The 19,199-nt window shown below is 34.8% G+C and overlaps 1 protein-coding gene across 1 annotated transcript; it reads left to right on the forward strand.

The window, feature by feature from the left end:
* Nucleotides 1-17,164: 17,164 nt before the first annotated feature.
* On the forward strand, nt 17,165-18,592 carry LOC132619167 (polygalacturonase inhibitor-like). The gene has a single exon (XM_060334125.1). It carries the CDS (start codon nt 17,301-17,303, stop codon nt 18,306-18,308), a length of 1,008 nt encoding a protein of 335 aa, XP_060190108.1. The 5' UTR covers nt 17,165-17,300; the 3' UTR covers nt 18,309-18,592.
* Nucleotides 18,593-19,199: the final 607 nt, after the last annotated feature.

The raw sequence follows: 19,199 nt of genomic DNA on the forward strand, positions 1-19,199 counted from the left end.
ACTCATTATTCTAGTTTGGAAGAACGTGTTACACCCGTTGCTCCACGCCCTACTACTTCTCAAAGTAGCAAAAAGGGCTTGTCGAGTTTAAAAGTTTTACATTCACAACCAACTTCTTCTTCTACTGCAAACTTTGATGAATATAACTTTTATTTGATGCAGCCAAATGTGGATATCAAGGAACTGGATGACTTGGATATCTTAGCATGGTGGAAAAAGTACAAGGCAAGTTATCCGGTACTTTAAAGAATGGCTCGAGATATCCTTATAGTTCAAGTATCAACTGTGGCTTCAGAGAGCGCATTTAGCCAAGGAAGACAGTAAATTGGAGACCATAGACATTCATTATCTGGCTTTAGCTTGCAAGTACTAGTGTGCATTCGCGATTGGATTAGATCGGAGCGACGCGACCAAAACTTAGAAGCGGAGGAAGGCGAAGAGGAAGAAATTGAAGATTTGATAGCTAGTGGACCGCACCAAATGGAAGACTTTCAAGATATTTCCATGACCGAATATGATGTGGGGGAAATTAACGAAATAGTTCAAAATTGGTGATTTATTATTCTACTATTTTTATACAACTTATGTATTATTTGCAAGTTAAAAAAAAAACTACAACTTGCAAATAAATGTTATCCAAGAATGAATAAAATATATGGCTCATTGAGCTTTTTTCTGTTTATTTGTGTTCATATTTTTACTTTTATTAAGTTAGGAATATACCTAAAATATACTAAGAATATACTTATAATATACATGTACTTAAATTAAAAATTAGAAAGTTATATGCTTGAAAAATAACTAAAATATATTAAGAATATATATATACGTATATTCTTATTATATTTTCGGTATATGTAGTATAACACTATAACTTAAGCATATAACTTAATATATATATATATATATATATATATATATATATATATATATATATATATATATATATATATATATATATATACGAAAAGCACTATTCTGTATTGCTGACTTGTTGTTAGCTTGTTAGTCAGTCAATATTTAAACTTTAATTATAAACTTGTATAACATATGTAAATATACCTACAATATACTAATAAATACTATAATATATATATATAATACAAAAAACAAAAAACAAAAAAATTAAACGACTTTGAACCGGACCGATTCCGATTTGGGATTTCAAACCGATAAATCGAAATCGGTTAAACCGGAACCGATTAAGCGGTTTCAATTTTTTAACCGAAAACCGATCAGTTTCCTAATTGATTATCGGTCCGGTTTCAATTAACCCGGTTGACGGGCTTACTCAGAGTTATGTTTTCTTCGGCCTTTAATCTCTCCTTTGATCATAGATAAGCTTTCTACATGTGGTGGTAGAGCTACCATAGTTACAAATTCAAATCAACGTCTAATCTAGGTGAAAAATGGTGCTTTGACCGGCGGCTTACGGGAAGTCAAATAAAGCGTACTAGATATTTTGATTGCATACTATTTTAATAATATATATTTGTACTTTCTGGTTTCTGGATTACGGCGGCACAGCTATTTGTTTTCCCTTGCTGACAGTGGATTTTGACCAAAGTTTTGTCAAGTGGCAATTGAAAAAGAAAGGCCTTTTTGATATTTCCTCTTTAGTGGGTCAATCTAGCTTTATTTTTAATTGGGAGAAATATTGAGTCGTGAACTTAAATGACCCAAAAAAGATTAGTTGAGCCAAAATATCGGTCTCCCCGGATACAGCAAAGAGGTCATGGACGACCCATCTTAGTTGTGAACTTGTGATTGTAGAAGTTAGAGAGTTATGTTGTCTTCGGCCTTTAATCTCTCCTTTGATCATAGATAAGCTTTCTACATGTGATGGTAGAGCTACCATACTTAGAAATTCAAATCAACGTTTAATCTATGTGAAAAATGGTGCTTTGACCGGCGACTGACGGGAAGCCAAACAAAGTGTATTAGATATTTGATCCCCAAGAAATATAGGCTTGCCTGTTATCCACACCAGAATAAATAGAGTTTTTTGAAAAAACCTGCTAGTGGAGGAAGACCTCCTAGGGATAAGAGACATAGGGCTAAAGAGAGAGCCAAAAAAGGATCGCATACTATTTTTTTTATTATATTAGAAGCATGGGGTGTTTTCGTCGTCCACCTCCAACTCTTGTATAAAAAAAATAAAAAAGTGGATTTCATACTAAAAATCAAGCAATATAATTTTTTTTAAAAAATGGATCCCACCACCTTCAAACTCATGCAAAAAAAAAAAGTGTGGATCCTATATTAAAAAAATCAAGCAATATAAAAAAAAAAGTGGACCCCATATTAAAAAAACAAGCAATATAAAAAAAGTGCATCATATATTAAAAAATAAAAAAATATTCAAGTAATTCGCAAAATATCCCTATTAAGTCAATAATGGTGAATTGATTGTCACATGCGTATCAGTCCATTAGTGACAGCAAATGAAATTATTGTACAGTAAAAAACGTGAATCTCATATTATTGTTTTTATTCAAAAGATTAAGTAGTCAAACCATACAATTTTCTTTCTTTTCTTATATTAGCTTGAGATCTAATCTAAATATTTAACTGTTGTATTTGCTATTCCACCATGCCATTTATTTGTAATGTTTACTAAAACAAATATATTTAAAATATTTATATTTTAAAATAAGATAGAATTTAATTACTTTTTCATTTTTATTCTTACTTTTTCATTTTTATTCTTACTCTAATAAATGTGAAAAGAGATTAATGTCGTAAAAGAAAAAATGATATTAAATGGAGACAAATAATAAATAAGGTAAATTAGTCAAATTATAATTTTAACTGATGTTTCCTTAAAAAAAAGTGAAAAAGCAACATGACAAGTAAAATGAGCTAAACCAAGAATATTCACCAAAAATTAAAAAATGGTAGTTCTTCATTTAAATAGAAAATCAAATTTTTACTTTGTTTCGTTCTATATATGTAAAATTAATTTAATAATTTGAATTAGTATTATCCAAATCAAAATTTGATAAGAAAAAATAATAAGTATTGTTTAGGTCTAATCTACATATATTAATAATATAATATTTTATACCTTTAAATTAATCGAATTAAAATTCAAAGTATCAACTGATGCTTAAATATTGCTATTGTTTTGTCCCAAAGAGAGAAAATAGTTTCCTTTTAAATAAGTCTTCTCTTTTAAAAAAATATTAATAAATTTTTGCAAACTTTGTATTCATAGCAAATACTAATATAATAAAGTTTTGAATACGGAGCACAAACTATAATATTATATTAATCGTGTTTTGGAAATACACTATAATTTAAAGTGTTGGACCCGTGCTATACGCCATCTAGTAATAATAGGGAAAAGGACACAAATGACCGGTCGGTCATAAATAATCCCATCCTCTAACCCAATTTTTCCCAAACCCAAATTATACTCAATAAACTAATCTCATCCATTAGGCAAAACTTAAATAAGACAATTTTCAAATAAAAACCCAAACACAAAAATGTTTGAGGCGATTCTTATATATAATATGTGTCATTTGTGTATAAAATATGTATCAGTACCTATTTGTAATGTATGGAAACTGTATAAAATATGAATAACTAAGGTATGTATCATTTTTGTATATAATATGTATCATTTTTTGTATATAAAATGCATATATAATTCCAGCATGTGTATATAAACTCTATCAGTCTTGTATAGAAAGTGTATCATACGTATAAAAAATGTATAATAGAAACCATATCATTGTGGTATATAATATGTATCACTATTGTATATGTAAAAAAACATATCATATCATTATTGCATAATATATGTATAATAAATGTATAATTAATGTATAATTTATGTAAAATAATTGTATGATTAATTCCAGCATATGAATATAAAATGTATAATTCTTGTATATAATATATAATTCTAACATATATATGTATATATGCTGTAGCAGCTCTAAGTCGCCACAAAAAATCTTTTTTTTTAAGCGTCTGGGTTGTTGGGCCAGCCAACCTTGCCATTATTTTGGACTGATCAACCATTTTTTTTGCATTATTTTGGATTGAATAGACACTTGGTAAAATTAAACCCAAACAATAATTAAATATGGAATTAGTTTGATTGAGTGGACCAGTAGTATCCTTTTGCCCGTAATAATATATATTTGTGCTTTCTGGTTTCTGGATTACGGCGGCACAACTATTTGTTTTCCTTTCCTGACAGTGGATTTTGACCAAAGCTTTGTCATGTGGCAATTGAAAAAGAAAGGCTTTTTTGATATTTCCTCTTTAGTAGGTCAATCTAGCTTTATTTTTAGTTGGAAAAAATATTGAGTCCTGAACTTAAATGACACAAAAAATATTATTTGAACTAAAATATCCCAGTGAAAAAAAAGTTACCATAGTATCTTTAATGCAGGAATTTACTATGTTAGTGACGCCATTTAACGCAGCATATTTGGCCTTGATATTTTTTTTGTGAGCTAATTACTCTCCTTCGTTTAAATTTTAACACTTTTTCTATACTTTGGTCATAGATTAATCATTGATTCAAGACTCCAGAACATCAATATTTTATATAAAACCCTTTTTTTGTGCAATTAATAATGTGAGTCCGGCACTTTTGTAACCCAAAAAATTTTTTTGGAACCAAACTAACCCATTAAAACAAAAGAACCAAACTAGGCATCACGCACAGATTCTGCGCGTGAAATCCTTGCCTAAAAAACCGACCCAGCCTTTATTCTTTCTCTTCTCTTTCTCAAAAATTAAGATTTTTTGCGTACTTTGACCGAAGATTAGTCACTTTTCAAAACACCGGAATATAAATATTTTATATAGAACTTAATATTTTCTTTAGTGTGAAATAATATCGGCTCATTACATCAAGTATACATATAAATTTTGATTGTCGTCTTAGGGGTTGTAAAGTGTTCCGAAGTACATTTGAAAACTTGTTATATTTAGGTTTAAGTGACATATTTTATAGGGTGCGGATTCTTTTATGTCTTTTTTATTTTTTTATTGTATTGTGTAATCTGCACTTTTTGAATGTGCAAAAATAAATATAATATTTAAAAATAATTCATCCAATACGAGAGGTTCATAATAACTGAAAAATATTTCATTCCATTAGCAACAAAATACATCATTAAATTACAATAGACTTAAAAAAAATCAAGTTCTAGACACTCTTCTACTTCTAGGTGTGCTGCCACCACGAGAGTTTTGCCCACATGAACGCTTATCATGCCCAAATTGCTTACATGTCGAGCACTTGCGAGAGTAAGTCTTTTCGCTAACATCCATTTGATTGTGATAACGTGTTAGCTTGTTTTTTCTTAATTTATGGATATGGTTTCTTGTTCGCAATCATAGAAAATGGCGCGACTGGCCACTAAGCTTGATCACCAAAGGGACAGGATTGGCCCGAATATGCTTTAAGGTATTTTACGACCTTATATTTCTCCGCCACATAATCATTTACATTTCTGGCCATTCTCTCAAAGCACCTGACTGCATGAGAACATGGCATGTGGTACGTTTGCCACTTACCACAAGTGCATGATTGTGTACGCTCAGTAACAATATGTTTATTTCCTCTTTTGTCGTCACAATAACCCGTTCTAACTTCATACACTCGTTGAACGGCGTCATACTCGGTCATTTGGTGACCCTCAACCTTTCTTCTATAGTACTCCATTTTTTTGTAGGGATTTGGCATCCATGTTCCCTCGTCAGCTAATATAGTTATGGCCTGCCTTGTCCTATCAGCAAATCGCTCCACGACTTTCCTGAAAGTTAGTCTTACCATTGCGGTGACAGGTAGTCCTCGAGCAGATTTGAGGAGTCCATTGAAAGACTCCGAGTTGTTCGTTGTGAGCATGCCTCACCTCTTTCCTCCATCAGCATAAAGAGTCCATTATTCAACTTCTAATTTTATCAACCAAACATATGCCTCTTCACTCACTCCCCTTAGCAGCTCCATTATTGCAGCCCATTTTCTTTGTTGATGTTGCATCGCAGCCCCCCACATCAATTTTTTTACAATGTCATTTTCAAACTTTATTTGCAAATTAGCCTTTAAGTGCCTTAAGCAATATCGATGGTAAGCATGTGGAGGCTGCTACCCTTCCAGAGTACGCATATTGTGCAATATGCCTTTATGACGACCCGCTAGGACACATATGCCCTGACGACCCTTAATAACATGAGTTTGTAGATGAGTCAAGAACATCCCTTATGTCTCGTTGCTCTCGTTGGCGCCAATTGCAAAAGCAAGAGGGAATATTGACCCATTAGCATCCATACCTACTGCAATTAGGAGCTTAATGTCATATTGGTCATACACATGGGTCCCATCTATCGATATCTCATTCTTGCAGTGAGCAAAATCATCAATACTTGGTTTGAATGCCTAAAAGACGAAGTCAAAAATTCTGCCCTCTAAAAGCTGCCACTGTACAACCGTGCCAGGATTAGCATGTTGTAGAGCAGCCATATACCCCGGCAACGCCTGAAAAGAGGATTCCCAAGTTCTAAAGATCGTTTCAAAAGCATGTCAACACCCGAGAAATCCCTTTCTTTTGCTTATCATTTTACCCTATTTTGAGTGCACCATGCCAATACAAGTTTTGATAGGCATTCTGCATAAGTTTAAACAAACAACATTTAGCAATGATATTTTATTGGCTATAAGATATATAATGTAAACGGTCAATTAAATAACCTTGGAGTTTCCTCAATGTGCTTAAGTAACACATGAACAATCATGTTTATATCTAGATTACAATGATCTGCTCGACTTTATCCCATATTTGTGCTTCGGGTGGAATTTTGCGATTTCCCACAGACCATCCGGCTTAGCCATTTCCCGAAGAAACCACCGATAGCCTTGAGTATGTCTCCTACAAATCAGCCTCCATACCGATCTGTTTGAGTCATCAACCCTAAACTCCCTCATACCCTGTACACAATACATTCTAACAACCCGTTGCAACATTTTTTTTATGTGAACTGCATTCCCTTTGCAATGACGCATGATTTTTTGGTTCAATCCACGTTTTTGGTGACTTTGATAATTACCTCTTGTGAAGACAAATGCATCTTCACGGCCTTAGAGACTGTCAAGATATCGAATATAGTCAGAATGCCATTGCATTGAGCTGTCAGGAATTGGATTTTCGGCCATCGGAGGTAGTACGTGGTGTTGAGTTGGTTCTGGTTGGTTTGGGGACTACAATGCATATCTTCGTCCCCTTCACTATCTTCATCATCGATTACCTCTGCATCATTAGCTGGTTCATCGCCATCACTCTCTGATGTATCCATATAACTTGGACAATCAGCTTCATCTAAGAAAGGCCTCCTCCTACACGATAAAAAACATATGTTAAATTTCAAATTCACAAATATATATATTTAGCATCTAGGTGATGAACCTACACATACTGATTATGAGCATGGTGTGAAGAATGATCAAATCCACCAAACCGAGAGGACTGCCTTTCATCCACAGTTGGTACCACTGGCGAGTTTTGATAATAATCAGTTGCACCGAACTGAGAATTATTATAATAAAAAGCTCCACTGAACTAAGAATTATTAGAATTATTGTAATAATCCGCTCCACTAGACTGAGAGTTCTGATAATAATGACTCGCTCCACGAAATTGAGATGACTGTCCAATATTACTCGTATCAGGTCTATAACTCCTACGAAGATTTAAATATGGTTATTTATCAATACATACAATAAACATGTGCTACTGCATAAAATAATAATATAAGAATGCATATTTACCAAGCTTGATTAAATTGTTGGGTAAGATTTTCCAGCGGCACCTGACCACTCAAAATACCCCCGTAAGGACTAAAATTTCCATACGTGTTAGGTTCATTGGGCTGTTGTTGCGGGACCTCTCTGGGTATCTTTTCAACATACATCTTCAGAACATTAAGGGTGACTAAATGTTTTAATTCTTCTGGCGCATTCAAATAATCCCTTAAAGAATCATCATCATTGATATAATGCCTACCATAAAGCACTATACCATTGGAAACTGATTGTGGATATTTACCTATTATAGAGATTTCATACTCATCTGGACTAATCTTCATTTTTTCACATATGTAAGTGACTAGTGATTCATAAGACATTTCAAGTGGACATTTAACATGAACGTTTGGTCTTTTATTGTAATGAACTGTACTATTGCCATCAAGGATAATACCATCCCAATGTATTGAAACCTTAACTAGTGGAATATCTTGAGCCATTTTTTGTATGACTTAAGATAGGTTTTTTGAATGACTTAAGAGACTTAAACTTATGAAATGGATGAGTTTTTACCTCGTCCAGCATTCTTCTTAAATAGATTCATATTCACCCCTATTGCGCATAAGAACATTGCATAATATGAATTTAATTCAAATAAACGGTAAAAAATTCAACATTGTGTCGTTCAATCGGTCCTTTAGGTGTCATAAAAAAGCTAAAATTGACATGTATAATGTGTTGTCAAATCATGTCCTATTGCGCACAAGAACATTGCATAATATGAATTTAATTCAAATAAACAATCAAAAATTCAGCATTGTGTTGTCCAATCGGTCCTTTAGATGTCATAAAAAAGCTGAAATTGGCATGTATCATGTGTTGTCAAATCATGTCATATTGCGCACAAGAACATTGTGTAATATGAATTTAATTCAAATAAACAGTCAAAAATTTAGCATTGTGTTGTCCAATCGGTCCTTTAGGTGTCATAAAAGAGAGGAAATTGGCATGCATGTTGTGTTGTCAAATCATGTCCTATTGCGCACAAGAACATTGCGGAATATGAATTTAATTCAAATAAATGGTCAAAAATTCAGCATTGCATTTTCCAATCGGTCATTTAGGTGTCATAAAAAAGATGAAATTGACATGCATGATGTGTTGTCAAATCATGTCCTATTGCGCACAAGAACATTGCGTAATACGAATTTAATTCAAATAAACGGTCAAAAAATGCAGTACTATATATAACATGATTGACAAACAACTAGTATTCACTTTAAAACGAGTTATTATGACATTCTACAACCAACTTGGAAATCTTGATTCTAGTACATGTTTTACCCCAGCAAAAATATTTGAAGCAATGGGCAGGACATGGGAACTAGATGATAATGATTTTCATTACTCAAATAACCGTAACAAAATATTCAATCAAGAATACAATAAAACAATGAGAGATGAGTGGAATTGGCGTGTTAGGGAGGCTGAAGCACTAAAGCAAAAGTTAGCTTTAGTAGGGCTTAAACGCCCAAAAAAATGTGCTATGTCAATGCCTCGCGGAACTCCACAAGAGTTTAATTTTGCTCTTAATCGTTTTCGCGAAGAGAACAATCGGATGCAAATACGTTACCATAGGATAGAATATAGTATACATGGTAGCACAAGATTTAGATCCAAGTGGGATGCGGACTGTGAAATGTCCGATGAAGATTAAATATTTTCTTATAATAAGGTAAGTAGGTAAGGTCATAAAGCCCCCCCCCCCCCCCCCCCCTGAGGGTACTTGAGGGTTTGAAACTATATAATATCCATTTCTTTTGTTATTATACTACACCATATTCAATGTCGAGTAGTAGAAACTCAGCTTGTTCGTAACTTGAAAATCTAAATGCTCCAATCCCAACAAGGTACTCACTAACCATGACTTGAGTAGGTCCAGCAACTTGCGAGATGGTCGTACAAAGGATTAGAAAAGAAAAAAACAGAATGCTGTCAAGACGTTGTAGATTTTACATGCTAAAGTTGGTTGAAGAACAAGCATCATTAACCGGTAGAGAACTAACATGTTACACCTCGGAAAATTTTCATTTGTGCATAGTGAATCGACTGGCGAAGGACAATTACGAGTATCGAACTAGTGATGTCTTAATGATATTTTGGAGAAGAATTATAATGTCCCTTATGTTGGTAATTAAGTGCCAAGTAAGTTTCGAGAAGGACCCATAAGCCAAATATGGGCATAAGCCATCCAAGAGGGCGAGTTAAGGAAACATTTTCGGAGAATCTGGTTTGGAGGGGCCAAAACGCCATTTTAAAGTTGGAATTTGGGAAAAAAACACCACAGGATGTAAGTTTTAGATAACTGAAAGAGCTTTCGAACCATAGGTCGCAGGTCCTCACAACATATCAGGATCAAAAGTTATGGCCATTCTACGACAGACCGTTTCGGGGCAAAATAATATCACCTTCTGGCACGCTCCGTGACACCACCTGCGGCTCGCGGACACGACCTGCGACCACGCCGCTTCATCGCGGATTGTGCCAGTGAGGGTCGGTCGTCTGGCGAGCTCCGCGACACAACCTGCGACTCGTGGAGCATGTCCGCGACTCGCGAAGTGTGTCGCATGTCGTGCCAGTCCAGAAAATTCTGGACCCTTTTTTAATGTACCCAACTCGTCCAAAAATCATTTTTTCCACCTTGTTGGATAAGGAAATATCTAGAACTCTCTCCAACATCCATATATAAGAGATATCAAAAGAAAACCAAGATCAACAACATCAATTACATGAAATCAAGTGTGTAGATTCAAGTAAAGCTTATCTTCTTCAAGGAAATTCAAGAAAGAGTGAAGTAGGGTTTTAGTGCTAAAGAGGTATTCTCTTTCAAGGCTTGTTAAACCATCATCCAAGGTGAGTTTTATGCTCATCCCATGTTGTTTAAGGTATTAGAAAGCTTAGATGCTTGAAATGTAGAAGAACATAGAAAATGGGGTATTTTTGAGTGAGTAGTGACACAATTGGATGATAGTGGGATTGAATCAAGGATGTTGGGATGTGGTGATTATGAACATGTTGGGAATGATGCTTAGGCTATGAAATGAGTTTTATGAATGCGGAAAATACGATAATGAGTTATAACCCTAAATGTGAGTTAATTGGAAGAAAATGGTGGATTTTGCTAAGTGCATATGAATGACGAGTGTTGATTGCGATATTGTGAGTAATATTGCGAATGTTGGGAGTTGATGTAGAACATGGGAGAAGTAGTATAAACAAAGGAAGTGCTGCCCAATTTTTCCTAGAAACTAACGACGCGTTCTCATAGTTATTTATCTAATGTACTTCACATTCTTTAATGAAGGTGACGACGTGACATCGGAGGTGAACGAGTGGCCGATAGCTTAGCTAAACGACAAAGGTATGTGAGGATAGTCCTTTCTTCTAATGTCATGAGTCCTTTAGTGTAAACTCTTATCCTCTTCATGAGTTCCCTTTTTCGGAAAGTTAAGAGTCTATAGTCATAAATGTCCATATGATATAAGAGATACGATATGATGATGCTATCTTGACAGTGAAGCTATTGGTTGCCTACACTCACCTTATGTACTAGTTCCTTCGAGGTGAGGCAGAATGACAGTAATTGCTCCATAATGATATCGGGGGATCACGACCTTACGTCACCCCGATAGAGTAGAAATGATCTTGAGCTTCATGCATGTACTATGGTAAGATAAGCATGTTTTGATAAGTATATGATAGTAAGAATTGTATGATGAGCATGACATGATTGCATCACACCGGGCCTAGTTGGCCGGGCAGTCACCGCCAAGGCGGGCAGCTATACGGATACACCATGACCCCTTTTGGCATGGGCAGACACCACTAGTGGGTGGCATGAGATGGTACCCCGGACGCGGGAGGCCTGGACGTGGGCTTATATTGTTGATGATCACACCGTTCCATCTTGGACGGGCAGTCTGCATATGATGCATATATGTTATGATGATAAGTATGAGTAAGACAGCATGCATTATTCCATTTATGATTATTGGTCAGATCCATATGCTTTTTATTGATGTTCTCATTACATTATTGATGCCTTTCTTCACTATTTATGCCCCTCATACTCAGTACAATATTCGTACTGACGTCCTTTTCTTTGGACGCTGTGTTCATGCCCACAGGTAGATAGGGAGGAGACATTGCTCCGGATTCTTAGAGCTGCGAGTTGATTGAAAGCCCTGCATTGCTCCGGAGGTGCCTATGACGATCTTTTGTGTACAGTTGTGTATGTCATCTCATAGAGGCTCGTAGATACTCGATGTGGGGTGTATGGTCTCATGGCAGGGTTATTTTGTATGTATGCACATGTGTATAGTATTTTGCTAGCCTAAAGGGCTCACGTATATATAATGTTTTTGATTCCAAATGAAAAATGGATTTTTTTTCTTATAAATTAAGCATGAAATGGATAACTGATTGATAATAAGACTAAGGGTTATAGAACGAGGGGTGCTCGGTGATTTGCCCCGGGTACCCGTCGCGGCCCCTAGCCGGGTCATGACATAACATCTCCTGAAAAAAGATGTGTGTTAAGAGACCGCTAATATCATTCTGAGAACGATATCGAGGACTTCTATTCTGATGACGATTAGGGTCTATTTAGGCTCACTGTTTTAGATTATGGGTCATTTAAGTTTCGAACTAAGGTTGTTAATTTGTATTTTTATTTTATGATGAAGTCATCAATTTGAATTAGTTTGGAATGTTTTTAATTTGCTTTTATTGTTAAAGTCTATTATTAATCGACAATTTAACAAATAAACACAACTAAATTAGTACATAAAGGGTGCGGATTACATTATAGGGGGGAAGGTACAAGTAGTAAAAAACATAATCCATAGAAATATCAAGTTTAATAAACAAAATACATATAAATAATGAACAACAACAGCATAACACAAATAATCTTTCACAATTTAAGTTTTTTTTTCAAAGCTATTTTCTCATGTTGAGCCTCTCTAAGTTTAGCCTCAGCAAATTTCATTTTTCACCTCCAAACCTTCAATTTTTTCTTCAGCTTTCACAAGCTTAAATTACGAGTCCAACTTAGCAGTATCTCTAGAGATATGTGAAGTCACGATATCTCTATCAAAAACTGAATTTTTTAACATCTCCGCCACCGTTTTATTCACGTGAATGCTATCTTCCCACCGAAAATATTTGCAACCACCCATATCCTATAAACATTATAAGAAAATCAGTTTTTTAAAGTAAAATATATGGATAACGTGAAAAAAAAACACTAAAAAATGTAAAAACACTTACTTCGGGCACTTTACAACGCCAAAAACGGTGACTCGGATTATCTTGGGTATTTGATTTTTTAGTTTACAGTAATAACTGCATTCGCAAATATCGGATTCTATAGCAAACATTGAAGGTTCAAAACTTTGAGACATGTTTTTGGAAGTGCAAAAGTGTGTTGAAAGGGTGAAGATGGAGAAAATGAAAGAGAAGAGAAAGAATAAAGGTTGGGTCGAGTTTTTAGGCAAGGGTTTCACGCACAGAATCTGTGCGTAAAAGGACCAAACTTAAAAAATTACAATTTGGTCCTTTCACGCACAGATTCTGTGCGTGAAGCCTAGTTTTTGTTTTTTTAATGAGTTAGTTTGGTTCCATTTTTTTTTTTTGGGTTACAAAAGTGCTGGAATGTCAATATTTTATATAAAGCCCTTTTTTTGTGCAATTAATAATGTCAACTCAAAACATCAAGGATACACAAAAGTTCGGGTCGCTGTTTTAGTGGTTGAAAAGTGCTCGAAATAAGTTTTTGTTTGAAAACTTGTTATCATTAGCTTTAAGTTTTTTAATTTTTAGGGTTTCAATTTAAGTGTGTTATATTTAAATTAATGCGTAACTTTATTTCAAATATGTCATAATTTTTTTAATGATTAATCTAGGATGTCACATGAGTTAGTTATAAACGATAATAGAGACTAAGATAATATTTATAAATATAAATAGATACACAAAAAATATAATATTTACTTAAACCATAGAACTTAATTTCATATACACTATCGTGAATGGGTCCCAAATGTGGTATGCTTGAGACTATCCTGAGGCCTAAGGCTAATACCATCCCCACCACCCTCGCCATCGTCCCCGTCCCCCTTTCTCCTCTTAATAACAGGGTGCTTTAAGCCATGATCATTTGTTCGTCCCTTCCCCCTTGCTCCCTTGAATATAACGTGCTTATTCTTGATCTCGTACTACTAGTACGATCGAAATGTCCTGTCTGATGGGATAATCAACATCGGGAGACAGGACCTCAACATAATCATCCTCATAGGGAGACGGGGACCGGAGGCGCTGAAGGATGAACCTGAAAAATATTTAAAAATTAGTACCAAGTGTTATTTATATTTAATGCATTAACGTTTGTTAAAAAATCAAACCTGTGTATCGAAGGGTGGCTGAGTAGGCTCCCAAGAGGGCTTCTGAGGTGGGTCTGGTGCAGAATCTGAAGTAGTTGTATAGACGGGATATTGAGAGGCTGAAGCTTGAGCGGTGTGTTGTTACAAGTCCAAATGTTAAAAAAATTAAAGTAATATTCAACTTATATTGAATAATCCTGTGGCGCAGCAGGCTCATGAGAAGACACTTGTGGCGCAGCAGGCTCATGAGAAGACACTTGTGGCTCGACAGACTCATGAGAAGACACATATGACTCAATAGGCTTATGAGAAGACACCTGAGTGGGTGGCCCTGATGGACCCACTGTCACCGAATCCTAACATATGAAAAATTACGAAATGATAAGTAACATATATATTTAAAATAAGTATGCTATTGTTTTAAAGAAGTTTTTTATAAGCTAACCGGGATAAAAAATGCCTCGAAGTCAATAAAACTAGGATCGTCTACATTTATAGTGGGTCGCTCCTCTAGTAAGGATGCCTGAAACACATCCCAATCCATGTCATCACGTACCTCGATGTACTCATTTTGTCTTGGCTGAGATGAAGACTCGAGTATTTCCTAAAATAGGCTTGCTAACACAAACGCAGGTGTCGACGGTTGGGATGAAGTCGACGAGCCAGCTAAGCTACGCATGGGTTCGAAAGGCTGCGGGTGGACTAGAACAGGAGTGGCCTCATGTGGATCATCTACCAGATGGTGTCCTCTACCACCACGTCCTCTAGCAACCACGTCCTTTATCAGCACCACGTCCTCCTATATCACCACCTCTTCTGCCTAGTTGTATCTCCGTCCGCCTCCACGATGCCCTCTTCCTTGCACCGCCTGATACAGACCCTATGGAACGGGATCATGCATACGCCTAATATCCCCTGCCTTGCAAGATACCGTCCTCGGATATCCATACAACCTCCCCAGCAAGCTCGCCTTCTCAGGGTTAGATATATGGTCTAACCCCTAATATGTGCAATCGTTGTACAATCACTACTGCATTTGTTTTCAACAGTAATAATTAGCTATTTTTTCAAAGTAATAATTAATACTATTAAATCAATTCAAGTGCGATAAACTTACCAACGTCTCATACTGCCCCTCCAGTGTTGTGTATCCTATATCCCTCGAAAGACGTAAAGCAGGGTTGCTAATCAAGCGACGTCTGATCTGCAGGTACTAGTGCATGTATCCTTGATGGGAATCACATGACTGACCTCCGCTAAACTCCCCAACTTTGTCTCCCAATGCTGGAGCTGTACACCCATGAAAGTCAGAAATGCATCATCGCGCATAGTGGCGGAGCTCATAATGTATGTGAGGTGGTATATTCTGTCGATGCCCAAACTGTCATAAGATGCGATGGGGAATGTGGTCCTCGTGTAACGATAGATGCCGCCCCTATACAATATCTCTAAGATGCGCGGAGGTGGGGGGCGCTTGCGTAAAAGACTCCACGCCATATCCGTCCAACGGAGACGGAGTAACGCCTCCATCTGTATACCCCCAGTACATAATAGCACAGACCTATGATTATCTTGTAGAGCAAGTATTGATCTATCCTAGGTCCTTGGGTGAACATTGGGATCCATAGAGGTGTCATATTTGTACATTAACTGGAAGTTATGTTAACTAACTTATCCTTTATCAGAAAATTGTATTAACAAACTAGTCATTTATAGGGAAATTATATTAACGATGTTCAATCCAAAACTAAGGATTTAGTTTATCATTCGTTATTCAGGATTAAGTTTATTATTCATTATTCAGGATTTAGTTATTTATTCATTATTCGGGATTGAGTTTGTCCTTCTTTATTCAAAATTTGTGGATTATGAGAATTATGTTGTATTATATTTTTGTGAATAATTATATCTAAGTATAATTTACTTAACAAAAAAAATTATATTAAATAACTAATTTATTTAACAGAAAATTTTGTTAACTAACTAATCCTTTATCGAAAAATTATATTAACTAACTAATCATTTATAGGGAAATTATATCAATGATGTTCAATCCAAAACTAAGGATTTAGTTAATCGTTCGCTATTCAAGATTTAGTTTATTGTTCGTTATTCAGGATTTAGTTAGTTATTCATTATTCAGGATTTAGTTTGTCCTTCTTTATTCAAAATTTTGTGGATTATGAGACTTATGTTGTATTATATTTTTGTGAATAATTATATCTAATTTTAACTTACTTAACTAAAAAAATTATTAAATAGCTAATTTATTTAACGGGAAATTATATTAACTAGCTAATCCTTTATTGGAAAATTATATTAACTAGTTAATTATTAATTAACAATTGTCAACTAATTATTCTCCTCACTATAATTATAGTAATAACGAACAAATTCATTTAACGGGAAATTATATTAACTAATTATTGATTAATTAAATAATTAACACACAAAATTAGATAACCAATTATCACATTAACAATTAACATAGGATAAATAATTTGACAAAAGAATAGAATTAACGATGACATACTTAACAAGTAATAGGAGATTATTATATTTTTCCAATTAAACAATCAATTTGAAGTGGAAAGTCCGTTTTATTTGACAACAATTTGACTTTAAACTTTAACTTTTACGATTAACGAGATGATCTATAATCACACAAATATTTTTGACTTGTTATAGACCACATAATTCCAAAGTCTTTCATTTATTTCTTAAACTCCATGCCAGTGAAACTATATCACATAAATTGGAATTGGGACGGAGGGGGTAATATATTTGGATGATACCACTTGACATGAAGATGGAAATTCTAGTCCAATGTCGTGTGCGTGCTTGGTAAATCAGCAGCTACAAGTTTGATATTTCACGCATGCATTCTCTTTTATTTTTAATTTTCAAACACTAGTAGCCTCATAACACTTCTTAAAAATAAAAAAGAAACCTACGCAGCAACCAGATTCTACAATAGCAAAGAACTCTAAAACCATTCCTCTTACACTGTTGAGAAGGACAGCCAACACCATATATTACTACATCAAGCAAATTTCTATAAATATTACCATCAACAATATCCATCACATATGCTTCCTAAAATGAAGCCCTCTCTACTTTACACTCTTTCTTTCACTCTCTTCTTTCTTTCTACAGCTCTCTCTGAAAGGTGCAACCCAAATGACAAAAACGCCCTCCTAGAAATCAAGAAAGGTCTAGGCAATCCCAATGATTTGATTTCATGGGATCCCAAAACTGATTGTTGTGATGATTGGGCCAAGGACACTCTATCATGTGATGACGATACAAATCGTGTTAATTCCCTAAGCCTCACCAAAATTGAGGACGCCGGCCACCTCTTACCAGCCATTGGAGACCTCCTGTATCTCAAACAGTTGGACATCACCAAAGTACGCAATCTTTCAGGTCCAATTCCACCTACGATAGCCAAGCTCACATATCTCAGATTGTTGAAAATCACTCAAACAAACATTTCAGGACCTATCCCTGAATTTCTTGGTGAGATGAAAAACTTAACATACATCAACTTGTCAGAAAACAACCTCATTGGTACAATCCCTCCTGCACTTGGCCAACTGTCAAATTTATTTTATCTTCGCTTAGACAGGAACAAACTCACTGGACCAATCCCAGAAGCATTCGGAAAATTAGGCCCAAAACTCGAGTTTCTTTACCTTGGAGGTAACAAACTCAGTGGAGTTGTACCGAGCTCTTTCACTAGTTGGAGCTTTGAGACACTCGACTTGTCCGCAAACAAGCTTGAAGGAGATATTTCTTTCTTGTTTGGGAAAGATTCGAATACATTTCAATTGTATTTGTCTCGGAATAAGTTTGAGTTTGACTTCTCAAAGTTAAAGTTTGGGAAGAAGTTAGTGAGTTTGAAACTGAACCATAACAATATTTACGGGGGATTTCCATCAGGGTTTGAAAAGAGACCATGGCAGGAGTTCAATGTGAGTTACAACAATCTATGTGGGAAAATTCCGCAAGGTGGATATATGATTAGATTTGATCTCTATTCATATGTACACAACAAATGCTTGTGCGACTCTCCGTTGCCACCCTGTAAAATGTAAATCATGATATTCGTATTTCAAGATTTCTCTTTGAATGTCAATATGCCAAGTTCAATTAGAAAATCCAAGATAAAAGCTCTAAGGCATCAAAATGTGCTTTATGAATAATATTCTTATTCTTCGAGATAAGCCAATTAGGGAAGAATTTTATTTGGGAGAGAATCACCATGTGCTAGACAAGTGGAGTGGTAGTTCCACTCTAATAAATGGTGTAGGCAGAAATTTTCATAAGCGGTGTCACATTTTCAAATAACAACAAATAAATAAAATATTGTTTACTTATATTACTATAATTGTTCTCAATGAGTTTTCATTACCAAACGATTATTAGTAACTCATTATTTATTTTAATTCCACAAATTGTTCTTAATAAAAGAAGAAAAATTTTATTGCCGGAGTAACAGAACTTTGGACTAATTGGATTACTGTTTTGTTAAAGCTTCGAGAGGTTAATAGTTCGAACCTGGACACGTACTTTTTTTGGGAATTTTACATAAATGACTACACTTTGGGGTTTAAAATTTGTTATAACTACAGTTTCAATATTTATATTGCGTAGCTACAGTTTCCTCGTTGTATTCTAAAAATGACTCGTTGTATTCATAAAACAGCCTAGCTGTATTCATGAATACAGCGAATAACAAAATTTCAAAAATTCTTTTCACTGTATTCAAGTCATATGTATTCAATTTAGCTTTATTCATGTCAAATGTATTCAACTCAATTGTATTCATCTATAGCTATTTTTTACATTGTATTCACTTTATTGTATTTAAAAATCAGTGGTGTTCAAACAACATAAATACAAAAAAAAAAAATTGTGTTCAACTTGCACAACTGAGTTGAATTTTCCCCAAAAAATTAACGAATACACTCAAATACTGAATAAAA

The sequence above is a fragment of the Lycium barbarum genome, chromosome 11 (genome assembly GCF_019175385.1).
Source record: "Lycium barbarum isolate Lr01 chromosome 11, ASM1917538v2, whole genome shotgun sequence".
NCBI lineage: Eukaryota > Viridiplantae > Streptophyta > Magnoliopsida > Solanales > Solanaceae > Lycium > Lycium barbarum.